Source organism: Pelophylax lessonae (assembly GCF_965119305.1).
Source record: "Pelophylax lessonae genome assembly, chromosome: 2".
Taxonomy (NCBI): Eukaryota; Metazoa; Chordata; class Amphibia; order Anura; family Ranidae; genus Pelophylax; species Pelophylax lessonae.
The window spans coordinates 69,846,076-69,874,070 of NC_138769.1; the positions used below are offsets into that span (position 1 = coordinate 69,846,076).

General features: G+C 43.8%; 1 protein-coding gene across 1 annotated transcript in view; it reads left to right on the forward strand.

Moving 5' to 3' along the window:
• GBE1 (1,4-alpha-glucan branching enzyme 1) overlaps nucleotides 1-27,995 on the forward strand; it is a 506,395-nt gene that overhangs the window by 313,514 nt on the left and 164,886 nt on the right. Inside the window, exon 9 of the mRNA XM_082244860.1 lies at nucleotides 17,733-17,848. Coding sequence (XP_082100986.1) covers nucleotides 17,733-17,848 — 116 coding nt within the window. The remainder of the gene's footprint in view (nucleotides 1-17,732; nucleotides 17,849-27,995) is intronic.

The window sequence follows — 27,995 nt, forward strand, 5'->3', positions numbered from 1 at the left end:
GTAAAGAACATTCTGGAAAGGTGTTCCAAATATTTATCTTCCCAAACCATACCCCTGAACAAAGACCTCAGGGATTAGTTGAGTCAGGCAATTATTTGGATTACTGGAATCTCTTCAAAGTAACAGGTAGAATCAATCAACACACTGAGCTTAGGAAAACCAACAGTATCCTAGCTGTAAAACACACTGAGGGGAATGTATCAAAACTGTAGCAGCCAGAATCTGGAGCAGCTGTATATGGAAATCAATAATCTTTTTTATTTCCAAAGCTTAACTGAACAATTAAAGATTAAATCTTATTGGCTGCCTTGCAGATCTGCTCTAGTCTGCTCCAGTTGTGATAAATCTAAATGCAGTTCTCATTGAAGTACTAGATTTCACCAGCAATGTAAACTGAGGTCAGCCTGCGCTAAGTGGACTTTTTGCTTACCATACAGAGGGTTGCGAAGGAAACAAGGATTGTCCAGTTTCCCTTTAAATCCCCCTTAACGAGAAATCCATTTTTCTTTTTCGTTCATTGATGGACACAACTTCTAGTATTCTTAACCATTGGGTTATACAGCACCCTACAGGGGTAGGACACTAGGCAGAAAAAAATTCTGGCTACACACATGGGCAGTCCCAGGGGGTATACGCCCTCTCTGTGCTATAGCCACTCTGTTTTTTTTTTTTTTTTTCTGCCTAGTCAGGAGTAAGGACCTAGTTACTTGCTGGGATCTGACAAAAAATGTTTTAGATGCAAATTTTTTTCCTCCTGGATTTTTCCTGTGAGATCTACAGTCAACTGCCAAACTAGGCGATGGGCTGGATAATCTAGATCCAGTGGTCACCCCAGTCTGGCAGCCTTTTTGGCAGTGGGAGCCCATCCTCATCCCCTAGTGCTGATTCCTGGATATTTTTCACTTCCTGATGGCATACATGCATGGCAGATATCCCTGGTCACTAGCAGTGCCCGGTTCTGCTGGTGGTGAGTCTGCTGGGGTCCTCTCCCAGTGGGGATGTCCCTTAGCAGTGTTTTTACACTTGTTATGTTGGTCCCCCTGGTGGCTAATGGAATCTTTGGAGCACATCTCCCTACCTGATCCCCTCTCTGAGGCTGCGGGGCCCCCAGGGTCCTGACCATCCATCCATGCACTGACAGCGGTCCTGGAGTCCCTTGTGTCCTGGTTGGAGGTGGTTTTCGGGCAACGGGCTAGCTCATCTGTCTCATCAGATCCTGAATCTGATTGGGCCACCACAGATGTGGGTCACCCTGATAGGTCTGCAACCTATGATGATTCCTCCACGTCTGCAACCGCACACGAGAAGGAGCTGGTGGGCGCACTGATTGTTTTAGTGCGTGAGCCTCTAAACATGAGGGACGCAGCTGTGACTGCGACTGTGACAGGGGCGTAGGTTCCCTTGGCACTCAAAAACCACCCAGAGTGGCAAATGGTGTATCCCTTCCCCTGCCTATTTTGCTATTTTGACAAAATTGTCAGGAAAGAGTGAGGATGACCAATGTGTCCCCTTGGTAAGCAGTACCCCTATGAAGAGTCCCTTTTCAAAAAGTGGTCTGTTCCATCGGCGGTGGACCCCCCGGTTTCCAGGTTAAACAAAGCAACCATGATTCCATGGTTGAGTCTCTGGCCTTTAAGGACCTGGCTGACAAAACAGGCGGAGGCTGTGACCCGCAATATGTTCACCCTGGCTGGCTCAGCATTGAGGCCGCTGTTCACCATTGCCCTGGTGTTGCAAACTCTGACTGAGTGGGCTAAGCTTTTGCGCCGTGACCTGGAGGGAGAACAGCTCCCACCTGCCTTTTCTGAGCTGGCGGACCAGCTGGTCCAGGGGCTGCAGTTTATCTGTGCTGCATCTTTGGATGTGGTTCCCCTAGCGGCTCAACTCTCTGTTTCGGCCTAACATGCTGGTCTGCAGACCAGACTTCTAAAAAAAAAAAAAAAAAAAGCCCTGGCTGTTCTTTCTTTTCAAGGAGATCGCCTTTTTTGAGCTACTTTGGATGACATCATTAAGGGTCTCACAGGGGGGAAGAGAACCTTACTTCCACAGGCTACTAAGGGCAAGAACCCTCGTCAGAGACGTGGGCGCTCCTTTTTTGGCTCATAAGAAGTTTTTTGTCCCTCGGGATCGACTGCCAAGGGATCGAAGCCTTTCAGGGCCTTCTCTGATGGATCCAAGTTAACTTGGTTTTGCAAGTTGAGAGCAGGCTTCTCCAGACCCGCAGACAAGGCTCCTTCAGCATGAAGGTGCGCCCTCTACCGTATCTAAAGTGGGGGGACGTCTTTGCTGGTTCCTGGACCCATGGACTTCCCTGGTACTTGACAAGTGGGTCCCCGAAGTCATACGATCCGGATACAAGATCAAGTTTCGTGCTCGCCCTCCAGAAGGGTTCTTTTCTTCCAACATGGAAAGGAATGTAGACAATCCATCCAATGTTCCAGGCACAGCCTGATCACACATACAGTGCCTTGCGAAAGTATTCGGCCCCCTTGAACTTTGCGACCTTTTGCCACATTTCAGGCTTCAAACATAAAGATATAAAACTGTAATTTTTTGTGAAGAATCAAAAACAAGTGGGACACAATCATGAAGTGGAACGAAATTTATTGGATATTTCAAACTTTTTTAACAAATAAAAAACTGAAAAATTGGACGTGCAAAATTATTCAACCCCCTTAAGTTAATACTTTGTAGTGCCACCTTTTGCTGCAATTACAGCTGTAAGTCGCTTGGGGTATGTCTCTATCAGTTTTGCACATCGAGAGACTGACATTTTTGCCCATTCCTCCTTGCAAAACAGCTCGAGCTCAGTGAGGTTGGATGGAGAGCGTTTGTGAACGGCAGTTTTCAGTTCTTTCCACAGATTCTCAATTGGACTCGGGTCTGGACTTTGACTTGGCCATTCTGGATATGTTTATTTGTGAACCATTCTATTGTAGATTTTGCTTTATATTTTGGATCATTGTCTTGTTGGAAGACAAATCTCCGTCCCAGTCTCAAGTCTTTTGCAAACTCCATCAGGTTTTCTTCCAGAATGGTCCTGTATTTGGCTCCATCCATTTTTCTCATCAATTTTAACCATCTTCCCTGTCCCTGCTGAAGAAAAGCAGGCCCAAACCATGATGATGCCACCACCATGTTTGACAGTGGGGATGGTGTGTTCAGGGTGATGAGCTGTGTTGCTTTTATGCCAAACATAACGTTTTGCATTGTTGCCAAAAAGTTTGATTTTGGTTTCATCTGACCATAGCACCTTCTTCCACAGGTTTGGTGTGTCTCCCAGGTGGCTTGTGGCAAACTTTAAATTACACTTTTTATGAATATCTTTAAGAAATGGCTTTCTTCTTGCCACTCTTCCATAAAGGCCAGATTTGTGCAGTATACGACTGATTGTTGTCCTATGGACAGAGTCTCCCACCTCAGCTGTAGATCTCTGCAGTTCATCCAGAGTGATCATGGGCCTCTTGGCTGCATCTCTGATCAGTCTTCTCCTTGTATGAGCTGAAAGTTTAGAGGGACGGCCAGGTCTTCGTAGATTTGCAGTGGTCTGATACTCCTTCCATTTCAATATTATCGCTTGCACTGTGCTCCTTGGGATGTTTAAAGTTTGGGAAATCTTTTTGTATCCAAATCCGGCTTTAAACTTCTCCAAAACAGTATCTCGGACCGGCCTGGTGTGTTCCTTGTTCTTCATGATGTTCTCTGCACTTTAAATGGACCTCTGAGACTATCACAGTGCAGATACGTTTATACGGAGACTTGATTACACACAGGTGGATTCTATTTATCATCATTAGTCATTTAGGTCAACATTGGATCATTCAGAGATCCTCACTGAACTTCTGGAGAGAGTTTGCTGCACTGAAAGTAAAGGGGCTGAATAATTTTGCACGCCCAATTTTTCAGTTTTTTATTTGTTAACAAAGTTTGAAATATCCAATAAATTTCCAATTGAAGCCTGAAATGTGGCAAAAGGTTGCAAAGTTCAAGGGGGCCGAATACTTTCGCAAGGCACTGTAACTCAGGACATTGAGCAGTAGTCTGGATTTTTTAAGGGTTCAGATCCCCTGAGCAGAACTTCTGCCGAGGACGTTTTCCTTCCCAGTCCACTTATAGGCCCTCTTTGGAGCGGTGCAAGATCTTTTGCTTCAAGGTGTGATTGTCCAGGATCTGATTGCAGAACGTTTTTTAGGGGTTTTTACTTAACCTGTTTACAGTTCCCAATAAGGAGGGCAAGGTGTGTCCAATCCTGAACCTCAAGGTGCTGAACTGCTTTATGCCGGTGCAGAAGTTCAGGATGGAGTCCATTTGCACGGTGGTGGCATCAGGGAAATTTTCTTGCCTCTATCGACATCAAGGATCACCAGTGATACCTCTGCTTTGTCATGGGGGAGGAGTATTATCAGATTGCCATTCGCACAGTGGTGGCTTCCCTGCATCAGGAGCATTTTCTTGCCTCCATAGACATCAAAGATGCCTACCTTCACATTCTAATCTGTGTCGGGCACCATTACTACCCCCGTTTTCCAGTGGAAGAGGAACATTATCAGTTTCTGGCGTTACCATTTGGTCTCGACTCCCGGATCTTAGATCCGGACTGCTTCCCGGATCTTCACTAGAGTGTTCGCCCCGATACTGGCGTTGTTACGCCAGTGGGGGATTGCATTACTTAGCTATTTATATGATCTCCTTCTGCGAGCAGAGTCTTCTGCTGCACTGGCGGAAAACCTGGAGATCACCATACGAACTCTGAAGAAGTTCGGTTAGATTCTGAATAGTTGTAAGTCAGCCTTGGTCCCTTCTAAGAAACTAGACTATCTGGGGCTGACTCTGGACTCAGCCTTAGCCAGAGTATTTCTTCCTCCGTACAAACTTCAGACACTGCAGGTTGCAGTTCGTCTCCTGCTGACCAGCAGATGGCCATTCATCCAGACTTGTATGCGGGTACTGGGCCTGATGGTGTCCATCTTTGAGGCGGTCCGGTTTGCACAGTTTCATGCGGGGTCCCTGCAACGGGAGATTCTCATCACATGGGTCGAGGGTCCGCAGTCTCTGGATTTTGGTGGCTTTGTCTCTGGTGCTCCAGCAGGGCAAAATCCTTCCTACCCTTGTCACCACCGATACCAGCCTGTCCGGGTGGGGGGGGCGTCCTTGGCAGAAGTTATGCTCAGGGGATCTAGACCCTGGAAGAATCCAGACTACCGCTCAATGTCCTGTTATGTTGTGTGATCAGGCTGTGCCTGGAACATTGGATGGATCCTCTACTAGGCTATCCAGTGCGCATTCAATCAGACAATGCCATGGTTATTGCTTATGTCAATCTCCAAGAGGGCACCAGAAGTGTCCTGGCGGCTCTGGATGTAGCCGGCATTCTCAGGTGGGCAGAACATTTTGTTCCAGCCCTCTCTGCTGTTCACTTTCCCAGAGCAAAACATTGGCAGGAGGATTACCTCAGTCGGCATGCGTAAGACAGGGAATGGTCTCTTCATCCGAAAGTGTTTCCTCAGTTGTGTTTCCAGTGGGGCATCCCCAAGGTGGGTCTGTTGGCATCTAGGCTCAACAGTAAGGTACATAGGTTTGTGGCTAGGTCATGGGATCCTCTGGTGGACGCCACAGAAACGCTGGTGGCCCCGTGGGGTCAGTATCATCTGATTTACACCTTCCACCCTCTCAAGCTTCTGCCAAGACTTCTACAGGCTCGAGGCAGAAGGGATTCTGGTCATGGGCCCAGTGCGGCTGGTTGCTGACGTTTCCTTGGAGGCTCTGCTGTCCCAAGGGCCAATCTTCCAGCCTGCTTAACAGTCGCTGGCTATGACAGCTTGGCTGTTGAAAGCCAGGTGCTGAAGGATAGGGGATGGTCTGAACCAGTGATACCTACACTGTTAAAAGCTAGGAAATCTACTTCTTGGAAGATCTACCATCGTACGTGGAAGACGTACATTGTGTTTTGTGAATCCCTTGGGGTTCCTCCTCCCTCTTTTCTGGTGGCTCGGATCTTGACCTTCCTTCAATGGGGTGTTGAACAGAAGTTGGCCTTGAGTATCAAGGCCCAGGTGTCGGCCTTGGCAGTTTTCTTCCAACAAACCTTGGCTACATCTCTGGTGCATACCTCTCTTCAGGGTATTCGGCACTTGGTCCCTCCAGTGTGGTCTCTGTTGCCGCCTTGAGACCTCGATTTGGTACTTTCGGTTCTCCAGAAGTCTCCTTTTGAGAATCTTCAGGAGTTTCCCCTGCTTATGCTGTCCCAGATGGTGGCCTTTATCGTGGCTATCACCTCTGCATGCAGGGTGTCAGACCTGGTAGCGTTATCCTGTCATTCACCTTATATGGTAAAAAACAGGGATAATGTGGGGCTTAGCTCCTGTCCGTCATTCCTTCCTAAGATGGTCTCTGATTTTCCTTGCCTTGCATGCCTTGGATGTGGTTCAGACAATAAGGGTGTTTCTGGCAGCTACAGAGTCTTTCAGGAAATCAAACTCTCTATTTTTGCTCACGGATGGCCTCGTAAAGGGTTGTCCATTTCCTCTGGGACCATTTTTAGATGGCTCAGAGAGACGGTGGTTCAGGCTTATAACACCAGGGGTCAGGTTCCTCTTTCCCTGTCAAGGCACACTCTACTATGGTGCTTAGTGCCTCCCAGGCCTTCCGTCACCAGGGGTCAGTGATGCACGTTTGCAAGACGGCCACCTGGTCGTCTGTGCACATTTTTACAAAGTTTTATAAAGTGGATGTGTTGGCATCTGCAGATGCTTCCCTTGGCCGCAAGGTTTTGCAGGCTGCTGTTTAGAACAATACACCCTCAAAGAGGATCGGGTGCTCTTATTCAGGTGGACTCCAGTTGTTTGGTTGAACCCCTGTTGCCTGGTTGGCTAATGTTTAGCCTTGGGAATTTTTTTGTTGTTTCCTACCCCTCATGTTTAACACTGCTTTGGGACGTCCCAATGGTTAAGAATACCAGAAGCTGTGTCTGTCAATGAACAAAAGAGAAAATGGGATTTTTAACTTACCGTAAAATCCATTTCCCTGATGTTCATTGACGGGCACAGCACCCACCCCTCTGTGGAGTTTTAATTCTCCTGACACTGCTTGCAACAAAACTTAGTAGCTATAGCAGAGAGAGGGAGTATACCCCCTGGGACAGCCCATGGGTGTAGCCAGAATTTTCTTCTGCCTAGTGTCCTACTCCTGTAGGGGACAGTATAACTCATTGGCTAAAAAAATTAGAAGCTGTGTCCATCAAATCAGAGAAATGGATTCTACGGTAAGTCAAAAATCCCATTATTTAGGGTAAGCATTGATTTTAAGCAGAAGTAGCACTTGTATACTTACAGCATTAACCCATCTAATCCAGGGCAGCTTATTTTTTCCTGGCGCCATGGTACAGATAGTCCTATCTAGAGTATATTTAATCAATACATTGCATCTTTCACTTACATTTACACAGCTGCAAGCCAGGCTGACAATAAGAGTTTACTTTTCACAAATGATAATCCTGTTGAATTTAAAAATAATCTACTCAACAGAGCCCCAGTGTTCTACATGCTGCTTTTCTATTTATGAGAATACCTGCAATCCACCCCATTGGTGATAGACTCATGCTATCTCATTTTAACAAATCCATAGGATCTTTATCAATTTAATTTGCCAATGTATTGTTGAAGTGACTGTGCCAAATATAATGTGGCCATAAAATTAGCTGCATGATGGAAAATATATATTTTTTGTGCGCTGTCACCACACACGCTCATTAAACCGTTACTATAACATATTTTTTACTCATACACACATTGTTAAAAATAATGATTGTCGTGTCTTGGTCTTGGCAGACAGAGTGGGTTTATCGTTTTAGATGTTCCATGGATAAATGTATCTGTTTCTGCATTTTAAATGTAATTTTCTTTGATTTTACATTTTCTTTACTGTTCAGTTTAGAGATTGTGGTTTTAAAACTCTTTGAATACAAATAAAGTAATATTTCCTGATACTGTTTTATTGTTTGGTATACGTTTGAACAATCTGTTTCATTAGGATACTATCTGTAGAAAGTGTGATTAGAAATTATTATTTAGATGTAATGTTTCTTCAAGCAAAATAAAAAATAAAAAAAAAACACAAATTAGAGGGAATGGGGAACACAAGTATTGGCACTTTGTAGAGTTTAAAGCAGTTGTAAATTTGTTTATTTTTTTCCAAAGTAACAAACAAGTTATACTTACCTGCTCTGTGAAATTGTTTTGCACAGAGCAGCCCCAAATCTCCTGTTTTGGGGTTCCCCACTAGCGCTCTGGGCAGAAGTTTGGCACCCCACCTCCTCCTTCCTGCCCGCAACTTCCTGGGACATGTCACAAGCCCCAGGAGGCTGCAGGTCCATTCACAAAGCATTGCCCGACTTGCACATGCACAGGCTGGAGCCGGCTGTGAAGCCGCAGGATGTCACAGCCGGCTTCCCGCATCCAAGGTTTGTGACATTGTGTACCCAAAGACTGACAAAGAACTGACAGTGAGCACAGCACTGAATCCCTGGATGGATACGTAGATACGTAACGTAGATACGTAACATAATACACAAGTCTTTTAGTTTACCCACTTATGGACCACCCTATGCAGATATACATTGGCAGGGCAGCCCTCCTTCACGAAATCAAGTACCTGTATGTGATTTCGTACACAGGAAACCGGTACCAGCCGCAATCGTTCACAGGAGAGGCAGAATGGCGGTCTACGTATGAAAACAAGGCAGACCGCCGTTCTGTGAGAGAGGTAGATGAAGATCTTGTGTTTCTGCTAAGCAGAAACACGGATCTCGGTCTTCCTACAGTTAAGCCACCCCCTCACAGTTAGAAAGCACTCTAGAAGCACACTTAACCCTTTGATCACCCCTGATGTTAACCGCTTCCCTGCCAGTGTCATTAGCACAGTGACAGTGCATTTCTTTTAGCACTGATCACTATATTAGTGTCACTGGTCCCCAAGAAAGTGTCAGGTGTCCAATTTGTCCTCTGCAGTGTCACTCCTGCTAAAAATCGCCTCCATTACTAGTAAAAAATAAAAATTCCATAAAAATATCCCATAGTTTGTAGACACTATAACTTTTGCGCAAACCAATCAATATAAACTTATTGAGATTTTTTTTTTAACTACACTGAACAAAATTAAAAAACACAATACTTTTGTTTTTGCCCCCATTTTTCATGAGCTGAACTCAAAGATCTAAGACTTTTTCTATGTACACAAAAGGCCTTTTTCTCTCAAATATTGTTCACAAATCTGTCTAACTCTGTGTTAGTAAGCACTTCTCCTTTGCCGAGATAATCCATCCCCCTAAAAGGTGTGGCATATCAAGATGCTAATTAGACAGCATGATTATTGCACAGGTGTGCCTTAGGCTGGCCACAATAAAGGCCACTCTAAAATGTGCAGTTTTACTGTATTTGGGGGGTCCGGGGATCTGAAAACCAGTCAGTATCTGGTGTGACCCCTATTTGCCTCACGCAGTGCAACACCACATCTCCTTCGCAAAGAGTTGATCAGGTTGTTGATTGTGGCCTGTGGAATGTTGGTCCACTCCTCTTCAATGGCTGTGCAAAGTTGCTGGATATTGGCAGGACCTGAAACACGCTGTTGTATACGCCGATCCAGAGCATCCCAAACATGCTCAATGGGTGACATGTCCGTTAAGTTTGCTGGCCATGCAAGAACTGTTCTTGATGTTGTTGATGTTTTCAGCTTCCTGGAATTGTGTACAGATCCTTGCAACATGGGGCCATGCATTATCATGCTGCAACATGAGGTGATGGTCATGAATAAATGGCACATCAATGGAGCTCAGGATCTCATCACGGTATCTCTGTGCATTCCAAAGGCCATCAATAAAATGCACCTGTGTAAGTTATCACCGCTACCATGAGCCACTCGATCCACAACATTGACATCAGAAAAGCGCTTACCCACACAAGGCCATACACGTTGTCTGCCATCTGCCCTGTACAGTGAAAACAGAAATTCATCGGTGAGAACACGTTTCCAAACTGCCAGACGCCATTGAATGTTAACATTTGCCCACCCAAGTCGGTTACAGCGACGAACTGCAGTCAGGTTGAGACCCCAATAAGGAAGACGAGCATGAAGATGAGCTTCCCTGAGATGGTTTCTGACAGTTTGTGCAGAAATTCTTTGGTTATGTAAACCGAATGTTGCAGCAGCTGTCTGGGTGGCTGGTCTCAGATGATCTTGGATGTGAAGATGCTGGATGTGGAGGTCCTGGGCTGGTGTGGTTACATGTGGTCTGCGGTTGTGAGGTCAGTTAGATGTACTGCCAAATTCTCTAAAACACCTTTGGAGAAGACTTATGGTAGAGAAATTAACATTCAATTCACAGGCAACAGCTCTGGGAACATTCCTACAGTCAGCATGTACGCTCAGTCAAAACTTGCGACATCTGTGGCATTGTGCTGTGTAATAAAATTGCACATTTTAGAGTGGCCTTTTATTGTGGCCAGCCTAAGGCACACCTGTGCAATAACCATGCTGTCTAATCAGCCTCTTGAAATGCCACACCTGTGAGGTGGATGAATTATCTTGGCAAAGGAGAAGTGCTCACTAACACAGATTAAGACAGATTTGTGAACAATATTTGAGAGAAATAGGCCTTTTGTTCTATAGAAAAAGTCTTAGATCATTGAGTTCAGCTCATAAAAAATGGGAGCAAAAACAAAAGTGTTGCGTTTATAATTTTGTTCAGTATAAAAATATGTAGCAGAATACATATTATCCTAAATTAATGAATAAGTTAGATTTTTTACATTTTTTTATTGAGTATGTATTATAGCATAAAGTAAAAAATATTGTTTATTTTTTTATTTTCAAAATTGACAGCCTTTTTTTGCTCACTACATGTGATATATGTAGCAGAATACATATTCGCCTAAATTAATGAATAAATTAAATTTTTTACATTTTTTATGGAGTATGTATTATAGCATAAAGTAAAAAATATTGTTTATTTATTTTTTTTCAAAATTTACGTCCTTTTTTTGTTTATAGCGCAAAAAAAAAAAAAAAAACTGCAAAGGTGATCAAATACCACCAAAAGAAAGCTATATTTGTGGGAAAAAAGTAAATACATTTTATTTGGGTGCAGTGTCACACATTCGCGCAATTGTCAGTTAAAGTAATGCAGTGATAAAAGAAAAGGAATTGGCAGCACTCCAGGTTGTGTCAAAATCCAGGTTTATTGACTGGACATCGAAATATGACAATCGTGACAAGGTAGACGCGTTTCACACACTGACTGTGTGCTTAATCATTAATTGGTAATGATTAAGCACACAGTCAGTGTGTGAAACGCGTCTACCTTGTCACGATTGTCATATTTGGATGTCCAGTCAATAAACCTGGATTTTGACTCAACCTGGAGTGCTGCCAATTCCTTTTCTTTTATCAAGTTTTCACGGAGGCGAGCCGGGGCATGCACCTGTGTGAGTCATCAGGCAATTACACCACCTTGAGCAGTGACTCCTTGTCTGTTCTAAAGTAATGCAGTGCCGTATCACAAAAAATGGCCTGGTCATGAAGGGGGGCAATCCTTCCAGGGCTGAAGTGGGTAAAAGTCCACTGTCCCTTTAAAATCCCAATCACCACAGTGACACATGTGGTATCTCCCTATGATACCTCCACCATGAGATCCATGCAATCCATTACGTTAATTATTAGCTGCTCACCTCCCTATTTGACCTCAAAAGCACTTGAGGTCAAATAGTGCTTTATGTTGCCTCTTTGCATTGGGCTATGACTGGAAACTGTGCTCTTCCTCCTTTACTTTGGGATCGCCAATTCAAAAGGACCCGATTGTATATGCAAAACAAAAGGGACTAAAAATGCTCTATATTTCTTTAATTATGCATGCAAAGGGTTAAAAACACTGATATAGATAAAGAAATGTGCGCATATAAAACCATGTCTCTCTATAGAATGGCAGTAACAACATACAGTTGTGTTCAAAATTATTCAACCCCCAATGTAAGGGTTTTAGGGAATTTAGTGTACATTTGTAATAGTATTCAGAATGAAATCCTACAAGGACTTCTTAAAGAACCATATGCAACTAAAATGACATCAATTGGTTTTGTAATACAGTAGTAAATGTTTCTTTTGTGAATTCTTCATTGACACAATTATTCAACCCCTTAAAGACTACCACTCTGAAGAACAGAGGTTCATTGAAGTGTTTTCAATCAGGTATTGAAAACACCTGTGGATGTCAGGGAGCAGCAATAAATCCTAATAAGCACCAATTAGGCAGCTTTAAAATGACTGTGATACTCAGCTCCTTCTAGACATTTACTGGTGTGGTTACAAACATGGTGAAGTCAAGAGAATGGTCAAGGAAGACAAGAGAAGAGGTGATTACTCTTCACAGGAAGGGCAATGGCTATAAGAAGATTGCAAAGATGTTAAACATACCAAGAGACACCATAGGAAGCATCATTCGCAAATTCAAGGCAAAGGGCACTGTTGAAACGCTACCTGGTCGTGGCAGAAAGAAGATGCTGACTTTGACTGCTGTGCGCTACCCGAAGTGTAGAGTGGAGAAAAGTCCCTGTGTGACTGCTGAGGAACTGAGAAAAGATTTGTCAGATGTGGGTACTGAAGTTTCTGCTCAGACAATACGGCGCACACTGCGTAATGAAGGCCTCCATGCCAGAACTCCCAGGCGCACCCCCTTGCTGTCTCCAAAGAATAAGAAGAGTCGACTGCAGTATGCCAAAAGTCATGTGGACAAACCACAGACGTTTTGGGATAGTGTTCTGTGGACTGATGAAACAAAATTAGAACTGTTTGGGCCCATGGATCAACACTATGTTTGGAGGAGGAAAAACAAGGCCTATGAAGAAAAGAACACCTTGCCTACTGTGAAGCATGGCGGGGGGTCAATCATGCTTTGGGGCTGTTTTGCTTCTGCAGGTACAGGGAAGCTTCAGCGTGTGTAGGGTACCATGAATTCTCTTCAGTACCAGGAGATATTGGATGACAATGTGATGCAGTCCGTCACAAACCTGAGGCTTGGGAGACGTTGGACCTTTCAACAGGACAATGATCCCAAGCATACCTCCAAGTCAACTAGAGCATGGTTGCAGATTAAAGGCTGGAACATTTTGGAGTGGCCATCACAGTCACCAGACTTAAATCCGAATGAGAACCTCTGGTGGGACTTAAAGAAAGCAGTTGCAGTGCACAAGCCTAAGAATGTGACTGAACTGGAGGCTTTTGCCCATGACGAATGGGCAAAGATACCCGTAGATCGCTGCAAGACACTTGTGTCAAGCTATGCTTCACGTTTAAAAGCTGTTATAACTGTAAAAGGATGTTGTACTAAGTACTAAGATTGAATGTCACTTGGGGGTTGAATAAAACTGATAATGATGTGAGCACAGAAAAGACATTTGTGGTTATTTCATTATAAATGTTATGTCATATTTGTCTGACCTACACGTGCCTCTTTGATTTAATTGTAAGCAGGATGACTGAATGATCAAAATCAATGTCAAACTGGTCAAAACAATCAATTTCAGTGGGGGTTGAATAATTTTGAACACAACTGTATATCAATGTCGCCATCTGACTACACGAAAGGGCCCTAGAAATGGCGTCATCAATGAGGCCCCCTATAGGCTTTACGTTCAGGGCCAGACTTCTTCAGTAGGACCTTTTGAGGTCATATAGGAAGGTGAGCAGCTAATAATTATTGTGGTGGATTGCATTCATCTCACAGGGGAGAGAAGAATAGAATGATATCACATGTGTCACTGTGGTGATTGGAATGTTAAAGGGACAGTGGACTTTGAGGTTTAGGGGGTATTGTGGAATCACCTCAGCAGTGTATAGCAGGCAACTTCATCTTTATTGGAATTTTTCATTTGTATTTGTTTTCACAGTTTTACATTCACATATCTTATTATCAATCCCTAAAAAACTTTAGCACCAGACATTGTGCATTGGTACCAAGTCTGTAAGACCTTTCTACCCTCCCTTTACATTCATCTGTCATGTGCTAAAATTTCAGTGGGCAGTAGAGTTTCTGGTATTTGATAGTTGGCGCTTAACCACTTAAGCCCCGGAAGATTTTACCCCCATTCCGACCAGGGGTTTTTTTTGTGATTTTTTACTGCGTGATTTTAACGGACAATTGCGCGGTCGTGCAACGCTGTACCTAAACTAATTTGACGTCCTTTTTTTCCCACAAACAGAGCTTTCTTTTGGTGGTATTTGATCACCTCTGCGATTTTTACTTTTTGCGCTATAAACAAAAAAAGTGTAAATTTTGCAAAAATAACAATATTTTTCACATTTTTTTTTATATGAAATTCCCCCCCAAAAAAATGTAAAAATCAAAATTTTTTTACATTTTTGGCCAATTTGTTTTCTGCTACATATGTTTGGTAAAAAAATCGCAAAAAGCATATTTTGATTGGTTTGCGCAAAAGTTATTGCGTTTACTAACTAAGGGAAAGATTTCTGTCATTTTTGGTGGGTTTTTTTTAACGCGTAATGGCAGCGATCTGCGATTTTTTTTTGTGGTACTGCGACATTGCGGCGGACAGATCGGACCCTTGACTGACATTTTTGACACTTTTGGGGTTACCAGTGACATTACTGCAGTAATCAGTGCTATACATATGCACTGTTACTGCAAAATGACACTGGCAGGGAAGGGGTTAGCTTTATTGGGAAGGGAGGGGTTAAGTGTGTCCCTAGGGGCGTGCTTTCTACTGTGATTGGCTGTGGCTACTAGTGTAGGAACAGTGATCAACGGTCCTACATAGTAGAACCGTCTGAACACTGTTTCTACACAGGGGAGAATGACAGGCGGCTTGTTTACATCAGCCGCCTGACTTTCTCCCTCTGTACCGACGATCGGCGAGTGACCGGCGGACATCGGGTCCGCCGGTCACACACACTAACTTCCCTGTGAACGAGCCGTGGCAGGTGCGCGCTCACCCGCTATTGGCTCACAAGGAAGTGACAGGCAAGTGACGTATCGGTACGTCACTCTGCCTGGCCGGGGCTGACCGCCGCAGTATATAGTCGTGCGGCGGTCGGCAACCGGTTAAAGCTCAACTCCACCTTTACCTTCCGCCTTGCATGGATTTTTAGGCTTCTCGCCTGTACTTAAATTTCTTACTCTGATTTCACTGCACACTGTAAGCTTCTCACATCATGCACTAGAAACTGCAGCAAGTCAGATGGAATCTGCCTCATTCTCTAAATGGAGGACATCCAGAATCATCTAGCTCTCTTCAGCCTTAAAATGGTTCTAAAGGCTCAAGTTTTTTTTTACCTTTTTCATCCTATGAATGAAGGTAAAAAACTGTCTCTTTTCAAGCTGCCCCCTCTAATACTTACCTGAGCCCCATCTCAATCCAGTAATGTGCAGAAGAGGCCCGGCTCTCTGTTGACTTTCACTACTCATTGGTTGAGGCAGCAGCGGGAGCCATTAGCAATCAGAGCCAATGAGGAGAGGGGGCAGGCCTGAGCCATGTCTCTGTGTGTGAAAGGACATGCGGAACAGCGGCTCGGGAGCGAGCCTTCTTGGGTGCCTCCACAGCATGCTGGTTTCTCAGCAGGAGGGAGGGGCTAGGAGCACCGGCAGGAGACCTGAGAAGGAAAGTCCAGGCAATTGCACAGAGCAGATATGTATGACATGTTTTTTTTTATTAAAGAAAAAAAAGCAAACCTTTATTATCACTTTAATATCTTTTGCCCATCCCTTTAATTATTTTGATTACAGTTCTTTCAATCATGGAGCCTAAACATCACATCACGGTCATTATCACTGCTTCCTGTTTTAGGAAACAAGTTATGCGAGGAAAATGTTGTGGTTGTATTTAATCATTTCTATTGGATTGGGGGGAGGGGGGGGGCATAGATGGCAAAATTTAAGCAGATTAAACATCAGATAAGGCTTCATGAATAGTTTGTGCCTAAAACTCAAAGGGGCTACACATAGATCTCTCTAACCCATGTTCTTGTTAAAGGAATCAAAAGGTGCCTGCAATTTAGCTTTGTTACCTTTAGAAACATTTTAGACAAGCTCAGATTCACTGAATGTCAATCTGAGATGATTGTTTAAATTTAAACCTAATAAGGAAAGTGTATAGAGTTGAAAGTAGCTTTCACATCAGAAAATTAAGAACAGCTGGTACCTAGGCACATAAAGAATTTTAACTTTATTGTAAGACCTTCAAAAGTATTGTATAGTTTGTGTTTCATAAAGATATTCAATATATCTATACTTTAAACATCCGAGAAGTAGTACTTATATATTATAGACTATGAATATAAGCCATATCATTGTCACATTTTGGCATAACACTGTTCTATTATATTCAATGTCACCTTGCATTTCAGCATTTTATTAATTAATATTCTAAAAAGGAGCAGCTAATCGCTGATGGGGAACAGATTTTGCAACCGGATTATTGCCGTATAAAACCTAATATTCTTTTCTCATTTTACAATGCACAACCCGTCCAAGACTTACCTTTTAACTTCTCCACTTTAAATGATTATCTCTAGTTTTAAGCCCATGGCAATATGGTGCTTGCTGCTGGTCGGCTACGCACTTAAATGGAAAGAAAAAAAAGAAATAATTGTTTTATAAGAAGTATCTTTCAAGTAACGGTATGCCCACATGTTTCACAGTACACCTCACAAAATACAATGACATTTGGGAAAAGAAAGCAAAAACTTCTGAGAATCTGTCAAGGTTGGAAATGCCAAAATGAACATTAATTTAACTCAGGTTAATAATAGGCGCAAAGTGGGGAAGTGAAGTTAGTTGCTTGAGGGAAGGCAGAAATTATAACTGAAGGAAAGGGAGGGTAACAAGCATAAACACATAGGCTAAAGCAAGCCTGTCAGTTGCTTAAAATATCAAGCTGAAAGCTGTCAGGGGCCATAAACCAGGTGGAGACAGAAAATGAAAATCAAATTTTTAATAAAATAACTGAAGTCAGGGTTAGAATGCCAGAGCAAGTAATCAGACGAGCCAGGGTCAGGAAGTTTGAAGTCAATGTAGTAGGCAGCAGAAACAGGAGCAGGTATCGGAAGAGAAATCAGCCAGGCCAAGTCATACACTAGAACATACTGGAGATTATAGACCATGCAAGGGCATGGTAGAAATGAGCAAAGCTGTTTAAATATCCACAAGGCTCTGGCGATTAAAAGTGAAGACATCTCACAGGCAGTTGGTGCACCGTGCAGCTAGGGAGGTTAAGAACTGTGTAACAGGCAGCCACACAATGCAATTAATTACCTGAATATTATTTATTTGCCCAGGTACTTTAGAAACTGTCTGTACGTTCATTTATATGTAATATGTTTGCCTTAAATGTTGTGGCTTGCAAAACATTTTAAGAAAAAAAAATTACCTTGGGGAGTAAATGATAATATGGGCTTGGTAACCAAGTTTCAGGACCTTCTGTAGTAATCAGTCAGTCTCTCTAGTAACTGAAGGAGTGATCTAACATGACCCTTATAAATCCTACTGATTTTCTTTGACTGCTGAGCTGGAGAGCCTTTATAGTCTGTTTCAATAGGTAGGATTATGCGTGCTAGTCTGTTTTAATATGTAGGATTTGCGTGCTATACTGTATTTATGCTACAAACTCATAAACTTAGATTGTGTGTGAATTATAAAGAAGACTTATTTTTTTTTTTTAAAACCCTAACAGCTGGGAAGTTCTGAGGTTCCTTCTGTCTAACCTGCGGTGGTGGATTGAAGAATATGGTTTTGATGGTTTCAGATTTGATGGTGTTACTTCTATGCTTTACCACCACCATGGGATTGGTAAGTATATTGTTTCAAAGGTAAATTGTTTCTTTTGATTACTGTTCTTTAGCAGTCATTTTTTCTACTGCTGTTAACAGTGGAATACCATTGACAGTTTAACATTGCATACTAGCACATTATGTGACACTTACCTGCAAACGAAGCCCTCGTTGTCCCCGCTGGAGGCCGCATCCATCTTTGCCCATCTTCCTTCCGGGTCTGCAGACTCAGGCTGTCACGGCACAGGGCTCTGAAGAAACAGCACAGGCGGCCATTTCTTCAGAGTGCATGTGCCAATGACATCACCCGCACAGTATACAGTAAATATCACCTAAACTGTGCAAGTTTAGGAGATATTTACAGTACCTATAAATAAGCCTTATTATAGGCTTACCTATAGGTACAAACATTAGAGGGGAGTTTACTTCCTCTTTAATATTTAGAGCAAACTCACCAATCCATCCATCCATGTCTCCATGCTTTATTTAGTTGAGAAATCACTTTGAAAACACCCCCTAAGGGCACACTTTAACTTGTATGGTGGACATGTCTGAAAGTAAAGCGTTATGGGACACATATCTATAATTTTATTCATTCCCTGACCCAAGCGAATCCCAACAAATCACAACAAGCTCTATTGGGCTTTCCTGTGCAAGAGGCTCAGAAACATGTGAAAAGGTTGATTTCCTTTATTTTTATAGCGGCACAAATTACCATCACACGTTCCCAGATGTCAACTATTATCCCACTTGATATAGCCAAAACTAAACTGTCATGGATCATGATAAATGACCGACTTTCTGCACTTCCAAATAATAAAGTGAATTTGTTACTTTTATTCGAGAACGGGATGGCTACTTGGCTCTATCCCCTTTATCATTTTTTCTTTTCTTCATCTTATGGAGGAGTTGCCTTACGCTTTGTCGTAGCATCCCATGTAATGCAGTGGGAGGCGATGGAGGGGATCACTCTCTGGGTATATTCTTCCTGTTTGTCCAACCAGGGCATGTTTGCTTTGTCCCAGATTGACACATTGGATTAGAAAGAACATTTCACACATATTGACAGGGGCCAGTAAGATCCCATTTCTCTTATCGTTCATCGACAGACCCAGCTCTGCTTAATCATTGACTACAGCGTTATGCTCCTTCCGCTTGGGATAGGCACTAGGCAGAAAAAAACGTGTCCATGCCTATAGGGGCTGTCCCAGCAGGTATAACCCCTCAGGCTCTGTTATACTCAAACAGTTTGTTCTGCCTAGTGACAGGGATAGGACCTAGTTCCCTGCTGGGACTTTGGTCTTAGCTGTAACAGGGAAAGTTTTATTTTTTTATTTTCTAGTTAGTTCCTGAGGACCAATTTCCAGAGGAACTTCAAGCAACAGCCGGCTGGTATTCACACTGGATAATCTAGATCCTTAAGGTCTCCCAGCCTGGCCTGCGAGCATGAGCAGGTTATAGTCCAGAACTAGACCTTGCTACGACAGTGCCACGATGGATGGGGATGAGCCTGCGAGTGGATAATCTCGCCGGGATGCAGACGACCTGGAACGCCCTGAGACGCAGCCTCCCCTTGGTTAACAGCACCCCCATCCCGGGTGGGAGGTGATCTGTTTCGGAGTGGCTCCCGCCTGGTACCGTGGTAAGGTCCGACCCTAGAATGGTCGGACCTTAGGGCCTCCCTCGGTTCCCTGGCACCCCGGAAGCCTAATCTGGCGTACCCCTTGCTTCTCCCCCCCCCCAGTGGGTTTTCACCTGGGGAGGCGGTAATAATGCGGATGGTTTTCAGCACTTATTTGAGTGGGGTTGGATCGTCCGGGGGGGGGGGGGTCCTTGAATGGGGGACCCTTAGTTGCCTTTTGTTCTGGAACCCCTTTTGGGGGTCCCGGAGACCGCATGGTGCGCGTGGGGGCCACCATTTTTCCGTGGTTCATAACCTCGGTGTTCCCATTAGTTTGTATGGGCAGCCATTTTCTTGTGGTCCGAGGGTGGGACTGGCATGCAGTATGTTTTTTTACTATGCTTGAGGCAGAGTTGCTTCCTCTTCCTTCTCTTCTGTGTTCCTTTTGTTTTGACACTGACCAGAACTGCACGTTTTATCTAGGCTCTGGTAACATATCTGGGGGTCCCCTGTAGGTTTTCCTCTCCTACTCTGCTATATTTATACATTGCTCAGGTTTTGGGAGACCGCAGTAATAACGGGGAGACCGCATTTTACGCGGTCCTAAAGGGACATTGTACAAAAAAAAAAATGTATTTGCATATGGAGTCCCAGGATAAACTATCAGCTGCAGACCCCATGGAAATGACTGTGGGACCCTCCGGCTCGCAGTTGCAGCCAGAGATTGCGGTTTTTCAAAGCCTGATGTCAAAAGTGCAGTTGGTTTGTTCTGGTGCTGCTAGCCGCAAACATTCCCCGTCCTCCCCTCCATCTGCAGGGTCTTCTGATTCTGACACAGATATGGTTGCCACAGACGCAGACCACCCTGAAGGGTTGGAGTCTTTACATTCTGACAGTGAAGAGGACCTGTCCTCCTCCGCTGTCGTGCGAGAACGCACCTTGGTGGAAAATATGAGTTTACGTTTCTGTGCGGGAAACTCTTAAAATGGCTGATGAACCCACAGCGTCAGGTACGCAGTTGTCTTTTGGCTCCCGCAAATATCGCAAATCGGGTAAAGTATTCCCTTGTCCTGACTTGTTTCACTCTATTGTGGATAAACAATGATGACACATTAGGCACATGCTGGTGGTGCCTAAGCGTTTTGCACACCGTTATCCCTTTGCGGTGAATACCAGGTGGGCTGTACCACTGAAAGTGAATTCCCCGGTGGCCAGGTTGAATAAAGCGACTCTGGTGCCGGTGGAAGAGTCGCCAACCTTTTCGTATCCCGTGGATAGATGGGTGGTATCCTTATCCCGCCATATACATGTGGCAATGGGATACATGTTAAAAGCTAACTTTGTGATCGTTCTTAAAGCACAGACTGCTAATGCCATTCCCATTGTAAAGTTGCTGAAGAGCAACTTGGAAACGACACAGCTTCCCCCTGCAGTCCTGGAACTGTTAGACCACTTGGTCCAAGCACTGGTGTTCATGTGTGATACGTCCCTGGACTTGGCCTTATTGGTGGCCAGGACGTCAGCAGTGGAGGTTGCTATTAGACGCCTGATCTGGCTAAAATGCTGGTCGGCTGACCAGGCTTCTAAGAAAGCTATTGCTGATCTCCCTTTTACAGGGGAGAAGCTATTTGGAGCCTCTATGGACGAGTTGATGAAAGGTATCACGGGGGGTAAGCGCACTAATCTGCCCCAATCCTCTAAAGGCAAGGCGCCACGCCCTAGGCGGGGGCCTTCCTTTACTGCTCATAAACATCTTTTTTGTGCCTTCGGGTCACAGGAAAAAGGTAAACTGTTTAGATCTTTGGGAGGGTCCAAGAAGCCGTAGTCTGGTAAGTCCAAGGGCGGCAAATCCAGTCCCGCAGACAAGCCTTCGTCTGCATGAAGAAGCGCCCTGACCCAAGTCTGGGGTGAGGGGACGTCTTTGATTCTTCCGGGAACCCTGGAATTCCTTGATTCAGGACAAATTGATCAGTTTCAGATACAAAACCGAATCCTGGTCTTGTTAATGAGACAGGTTCTTCCCGTCCAACCTCCTATTGTCCCCAGCCAGGTTAAGGGACTTGAGAGGGGCGGTACATGACTTGCTGTTGCAAAGGGTGATTGTGGCGGTTCCAGCTCTAGAACGCTTTCAGGGGTTTTATTCAAACCTGTTCACTGTGCCCAGAAAAGAAGGCAAGGTGCACCCCATCCTAGATCTCAAAGCCCTGAACCACTTTGTGTGGGTACAGAGGTTTTCAGATGGAGTCCATCCGTACAGTAGTGCCGTCTCTACATCAGGGAGATTTCTTGGCCTCCATAGATATCAAGGACGCATATCTACACATCCCTATCTGCGCTGGACTCCAGTGTTTTTTTTTTGCTTTGCGGTAGCGGAGCAGCATTATCAATTTGTAACGTTACCCTTTGGTCTCTCCTCCGCTCACAGGGTGTATACCAAGGTTCTGGCTCCGGTGTTAGCATGCTGTGCCGGAGGGGGATTGCGGTACTGGGATACCAGGACGATCTCCTGTTGAGTGGTCTCTCATTTGGTTTTGTTGGAGAAATCTGGAGGTCACTGTCCAAACTCTACAAGAGTTTGGTTGGAACATCAATTTCAAAAAATCTGCGTTGATTTCAGTCCTGAGACTGGAGTACCTAGGCCTGACTCTGGATTCAGCCTTGGCGAGGGTTTTCCTTCCCCTGGACAAGCTACAAAAGTTGCAGGGGGCAATTCAGTCGTTGTTGGAAACCAAGCTGTCTTCCCTCAGACTTTGCATGCGAGCTTTGGGTCTGATGGTGTCAACCTTCAAAGCCGTTCCGTTTGCTCAGTTCCATACAAGACCTTTGCAAAGGGAGACTTTGGTGAAGTGGAACCACGGATGCCAGCCTGACGGGCTGGGGCGGGGTGCTGGGGAAGCTCTGTGCTCAGGGTATCTGGACGGTGGAAGAGTCAAAACTTCCGGTCAATGTTTTGGAACTCAGAGCGATCAAACTTTGTCTGAGTCATTGGACGACTAGCCTATGCGATTGTCCAGTTTGGGTTCAATCAGTCAACACCACGGCTGTGGCTTACATCAATCACCAGGGGGGCACCAGGAGTGTCCTGGTGGCCAAGATTCTGACTTGGGCAGAAAGATTTGTTCCAGCCCTCTCTGCTGTACACATCCCAGGTGTGGAAAACTGGCAGGCGGATTACCTGAGTCAAAAGGAAAATGGACCGCACTCAGAAGTAAATGAAATTAGAAGTGTAATTTATTCATCATGAAAAATCAATACAGACAGTGCATCACAGGGACATGCGGCAGGTTGACGCATTTCACGGTACAGAAGATAGCTTACTCATAACCACACCTGAGTCCCCAGGTGTTGGATCAAGGGGAGTGGTCCCTACACTCGGAGGTGTTTCATCTACTGTGTGTTCAGTGGGGGACCCCCAAGGTCGATCTGTTTGCCTCCCGTCTCAACAAGAAGGTGTAGAGATTCGTGGCCAGGTCTCGAGATCCTCTGGCCAACGCCACAGATGCCCTGGTGGCTCCTTGGGATCAGTATCGGCTGATTTATGCATTTCCCCCGTTGAAACTTCTGCCGCATCTTCTGCGCAGGATTGAGGTGGAAAACATTCTGATCATTCTGGTGGCTCCAGACTGGCCTCGCCGGTCTTGGTACGCAGTTAAAGACTTGCCATGGGCTCACACCAATATCCACCACCCCTCAGTTTTACTGTTCTCTTCCTTGGCACCACAGATGTCACCAGTATAGAAAGTGATAAAGAGATCTGAGCTTCTTTTTTTTTTTTTTTTCGCTCTGTGATGTTTTGTTTGGTTCTTTTTACCAGTACAGAGCAATTTAACTATTGTTAGCTTGCTCTCAAGCACAGTTAGGTGTTCAGAATTATCACTCTACCAGTTGCTATCTTTTTGAAAACCTCTCCTGGCATGGACCCTCCTGATGGATCATTCTATTCTTCAGTAACCTTCTGCAACCACTTTTTGTTCCGCCTGTTCGCCTACCAACATGACGATTAAGATTCTGACTATTGCCGCCAAAGACACTAATCACCCTGCAAAATGATCTTCCCTGTGGAAATTAGCAGGGCAATCCAAATGCAATATCCTTTATGTACAGGAGACTTCCCATGCATCAAACCCGCCATCTTGCACTCACAAAAACATCACCAATGTCTTCACAGCTAATGTCCCAGCAAAAAAAAATAAAAGGGGGATCTTTGTTGCCATCAAAAACTCTCTTGCTTTCCGACTCCAGCAATACATTGCAGATCAAGAGGGGAGATATCTTACCCTACTTTGTTATATCAATTATGTCTTTTACACCATTGTAACGGTCAATGCCCCTAATACTCACCATCTGCGTTTTCTAGCCAAACTCCACAAAAAAGTCAGCACTGTGCAACAGGGGGTAACTATATAGTGAAGAGACTTTAACATTACTCCTGACCCTCATCTGGACTCCTTCTTGTTCTGCAAGACAGAAATCCCCCCTAGGACCTCTCCTTCAAGCTCTCTAACTATATGATGTTTGGCGATGTCAATATGAAGAAGAACGGGACTATACATTTTTCTGCCCATGCCACAACTCCTATTTGCACATAGACCTCTTCCTTACTGACCAATGGACCTTACAAAAAGTATCAGACTCTACTATTCTCCCTACCATCTGGTCTGGCCACTCTTCAGTGTGTCTCACTATAGAGGATAGCGCAGGTTTCTCTTCCACATACCTCTGGCAAATGAACACCTGGATCTTGCAATCTCCTAAGTACTTATCTATCCTATGTGAAAACCTTGAACATTTTTTTACCAGTGAATGAAAATTCAGTCACTGATGTTAATATGCTATGGGGTTCTCACAGAGCCTCAATGAAGGGCGTGTTTATTCAATTGGGAGCAAAGGATAGGAGACAGAGGAAGTAGCACATTGACAAACTTCTAGAAGGTATCCAATACACTGACTCTGCCAACAAACGGCTACTAAACCCCAAAGTAACAACCAAATTACTCAAGCTATGCCTGGAACTAAGATTCCCTCCTTTTAGATAATTATGCTAATTCGTAAAAGTGCCTAAAAATGCACTTCTAGAACTTAGGTAACAAAGCAGAGAAACTTCTCACCCAGCAAGCTAAAAGGGCAACATAATCTACTAGCCCAACACTTCTTCCAAAATGGTGATATCCTCACATTTGCCGACGTCTCGGCCATGTTTAGAAATCTTTCCCCTTCTGGCTATACCTACAGATTAGACACTTCTTGATTCTCTAATTCTCTACTCACCCTATTCTCTAATCTACTAGTAGATAAAATGCCTTTAGCAAAACCCCACCTTTGCTGAAGTGTGAGACGGATGTAGACCACTCTTTTAGTGACCTGCAATGGCTGCTTGCCCTAAAAGTTAGTTTCAGAGCGACCCATTCTGCTAACCTATGGAAATATATTAATAAAATTAACTTTCAGTGGTATATTACCCTGGCTATGATCCACACATTCAACTCTTCTGTTCAACCTCTATGTTGGAGGCAATGTGGTGAGGTAGGGAGCCTGTACCACCTTCTGTGGCAATGCAACAAAGTGACTAGTCTATGGTCTGAAGTGTTCCAACTCCTTACAGAAGTTACAGAACTATCTTTAGCCCTCTCTCCAGAGCTTTCCTTACTGGGCATTGGCATGGAGAACATCCCTCACTATCTTCACTCTATCACCATCCACATACTTCTAGCCACAAGACTAGCCATTGTTCGCCACTGGAAGACCCCTGACCTCATACCCATAGACTAAGTAGTTGTCTTGGTACATAACCATGGCTCTTACAAAAGCATGTTTTCTACATGCGAGGGTTGTTTATCAGTAATATCCTAGAAATGGTCACATGGCTGGAGTGGTACCAGAATGCCCATCATGACTACCTTTTATTCTTCTCTTCATTACACCTTGGTTCTGCCTTGTATTACTGTATAATAACCTCTTTTTGTACCTACAAATATTTTCTATTATGCATGCTTATGGCAACCTCATGTTGTTGTGTTATATCTCTACTCTGCTTATTGTAAAAATTCCAATAAAAATCTATTGATATAAAAATAGCATAAGGATAAAAAATAGTTAATGTTGTTTGAGAGAGTTTAGTTCTCCTTTAAAGGTACACTACAATCAAGTATGACAATTTAATTATGCATTAATACTGCCTCAGACAGCACAGTGGACTTTCTAGACTGAAGTGTTCATACTTCAAATCTTCTGTAGCTGGCTGCTCCACTTGCTGAAATCATGTAGTTGCCAATACACTGATATTTATAAAATTTGAAAGGGTTTGTAAACTCTAACAAGGAACGTATCTTGTTTGGTCCTTTTTTCAACTTTTAAATATAATATTGCAAGTTTTTCATTATATAATTTTGATAAGTAAAGAATTAGGAAATCTTATTGGCTGACAACCTTCAGAGCAGTCTGCCTGTGCTGCTAATAGAGAAGAAGGGAACTGGAGGTGTTCTGCAGTCCTAGGTTACAATGCTGCTCCTCCAAAGATATGGTACAGTGAGTGAGCGTTGTCACCCTAGGACAGGAAGAATGCTTCTATCAGGATTGCCAGGTGAAAAAAAGGCCTGCAATAAGAATGCTAATGCAGACACCACATCTAAGGTCTGCTAAGCTGTAATGTTTAACATTTTTTGTTCTTGGGTTTAGAAAAGCTTTAACTGAAATAAAGTGGACTTTCTTACTTTAGTGTAATTTCATAGTAACCTTGATCACATTAGCTCTTACTGAGTTTACTGGTTATCTGGAGTTAGGTTCTTTTCACACCTATGCTGCATCTTTGATGCACTTTCTTTAACCACTTAACGATCGCCCGCTGCCGTTTTACTGCGGCAGGTCAGCTCTGTCCCGCGAAACAACATATCTGTACGGCGCTTCACGGGACCGCTAGCTAGAGCCCATTCGCTTCCCAGAGGAAGCCGATCAGCAGGTCCGGCAGCCACGATTGCTGCTGGGCACCCGCGATCACTCCTCGTGGAGACAGAACGGCATTCTGTCGTTGTAAACACAGCAGACCGCTGTTCTGTGAGTTATGAACACCGGGATCTTGTGTACCTCCTAATTAGGAACGCAGGTCTCTGTGTTCATGCAGAAAGCCCATCCCCCCACAGTTAGCATCCCCTAGGGAAGCATTTTACCCTTTGATTGCCCCTGGTGTTAACCTCTTCCTTTCAACAGTATCTCTCCTGCGCTCAAGTGGTATGCGAGAAGGTGAATGGTCTGATTGGTCTTTTTAGCACAGATAAGGTGGTCTTGCTGCCCTCTCAGGACCAAGGGTATCCAAAAACACTGAAAGACAACAACAAGAGAAGGACGCACCAACCTTGTGCATTACCACTAAAAAGTTTATTAAAATCAGAAATGGGTAGCGTACATAATACTCATAAACATAGGATGTACACATGCATGCAGGAAATGGGAACCAATCGCCTCCAGAACACTTCTCTACTACTGGTTGGCGTGATGGTGTCCAAAATGACCTGGTTTGGCTTACGCGCTTCGAGAGAGAGAATCCTCTTCCTCAGAGCCAAAATCACCACTCTGAGGAAGAGGGTTCTCCCTTGAAACACGTAAGCGTTTCTTAACCTTTTGTCTTAACCTCTTCCCTGTCAGTACAGTAACAGTGCATATTTTTAGCACGGATTACTGTAGTAATGTCACTGGTCCCCCCAAAAGTGTCAAAAATGTCAGGTGTCCGATCTGTCCACCGCAATGTCGCAGTCCCGCTAAAAATCGCTGCCATTACTAGTAAAAAATACAAATTTAAAAATGACCTTAATCTTTCCCCTAGTTTGTAGACGCGATAACTTTTGCACAAACCAATCAATATACACTTCTTGGGATTTTTTTTTTAACAAAAATATGTGGCAGAAATCAAATTGGTCTAAATTGATGAAAAAATTTGATTTTTTTTTTTTTTTTTTTGGGAATGGTATATAGCAGAAAGTAAAAAATATTGTTTTTTTTTTTTTGTTTTTTTTCCAGAATTGTCACTCTTTTTTTGTTTATAGCGCAAAAAATAAAAATCGCACAAGTGATCAAATAGAAGTGGTTAAAACATACATTACATGATATAAAATTCAATTGTAATGCCCCTAAAATGCACCACAGAGATGTAAACTGGCCCTAAATATTTAACACTTGTACACCATGTTAATGTGTCTACCAGGGGGACAATACAAACTGTTTTTTTTAACTCCTTTACAACCGCCCAACACAAATGTGCAGCAAAAAGGGTGGACTTTAACTCCAACATGCTTCACATGTCGCTGTGCAGCAGATGTAGGTTTATGTGCTAAGAGCAGCTCTCGGACTAACGATCAATGGTCAATGGGACTGGCTTCTGATCATGTGAACACTGTGATCACATGATTGGGAAGCCCATGCATCACCCAGCAAACAGATGATAATGCTCAGGCATTCTGCTTCTTTTAAGGGGTGTGTGTGTGTGGGGGGGGGGGGGGGGTGCTGCTAGGAAGGGGTTAAGAAACAAGAACAATAAATTAAAAGAATATATAAA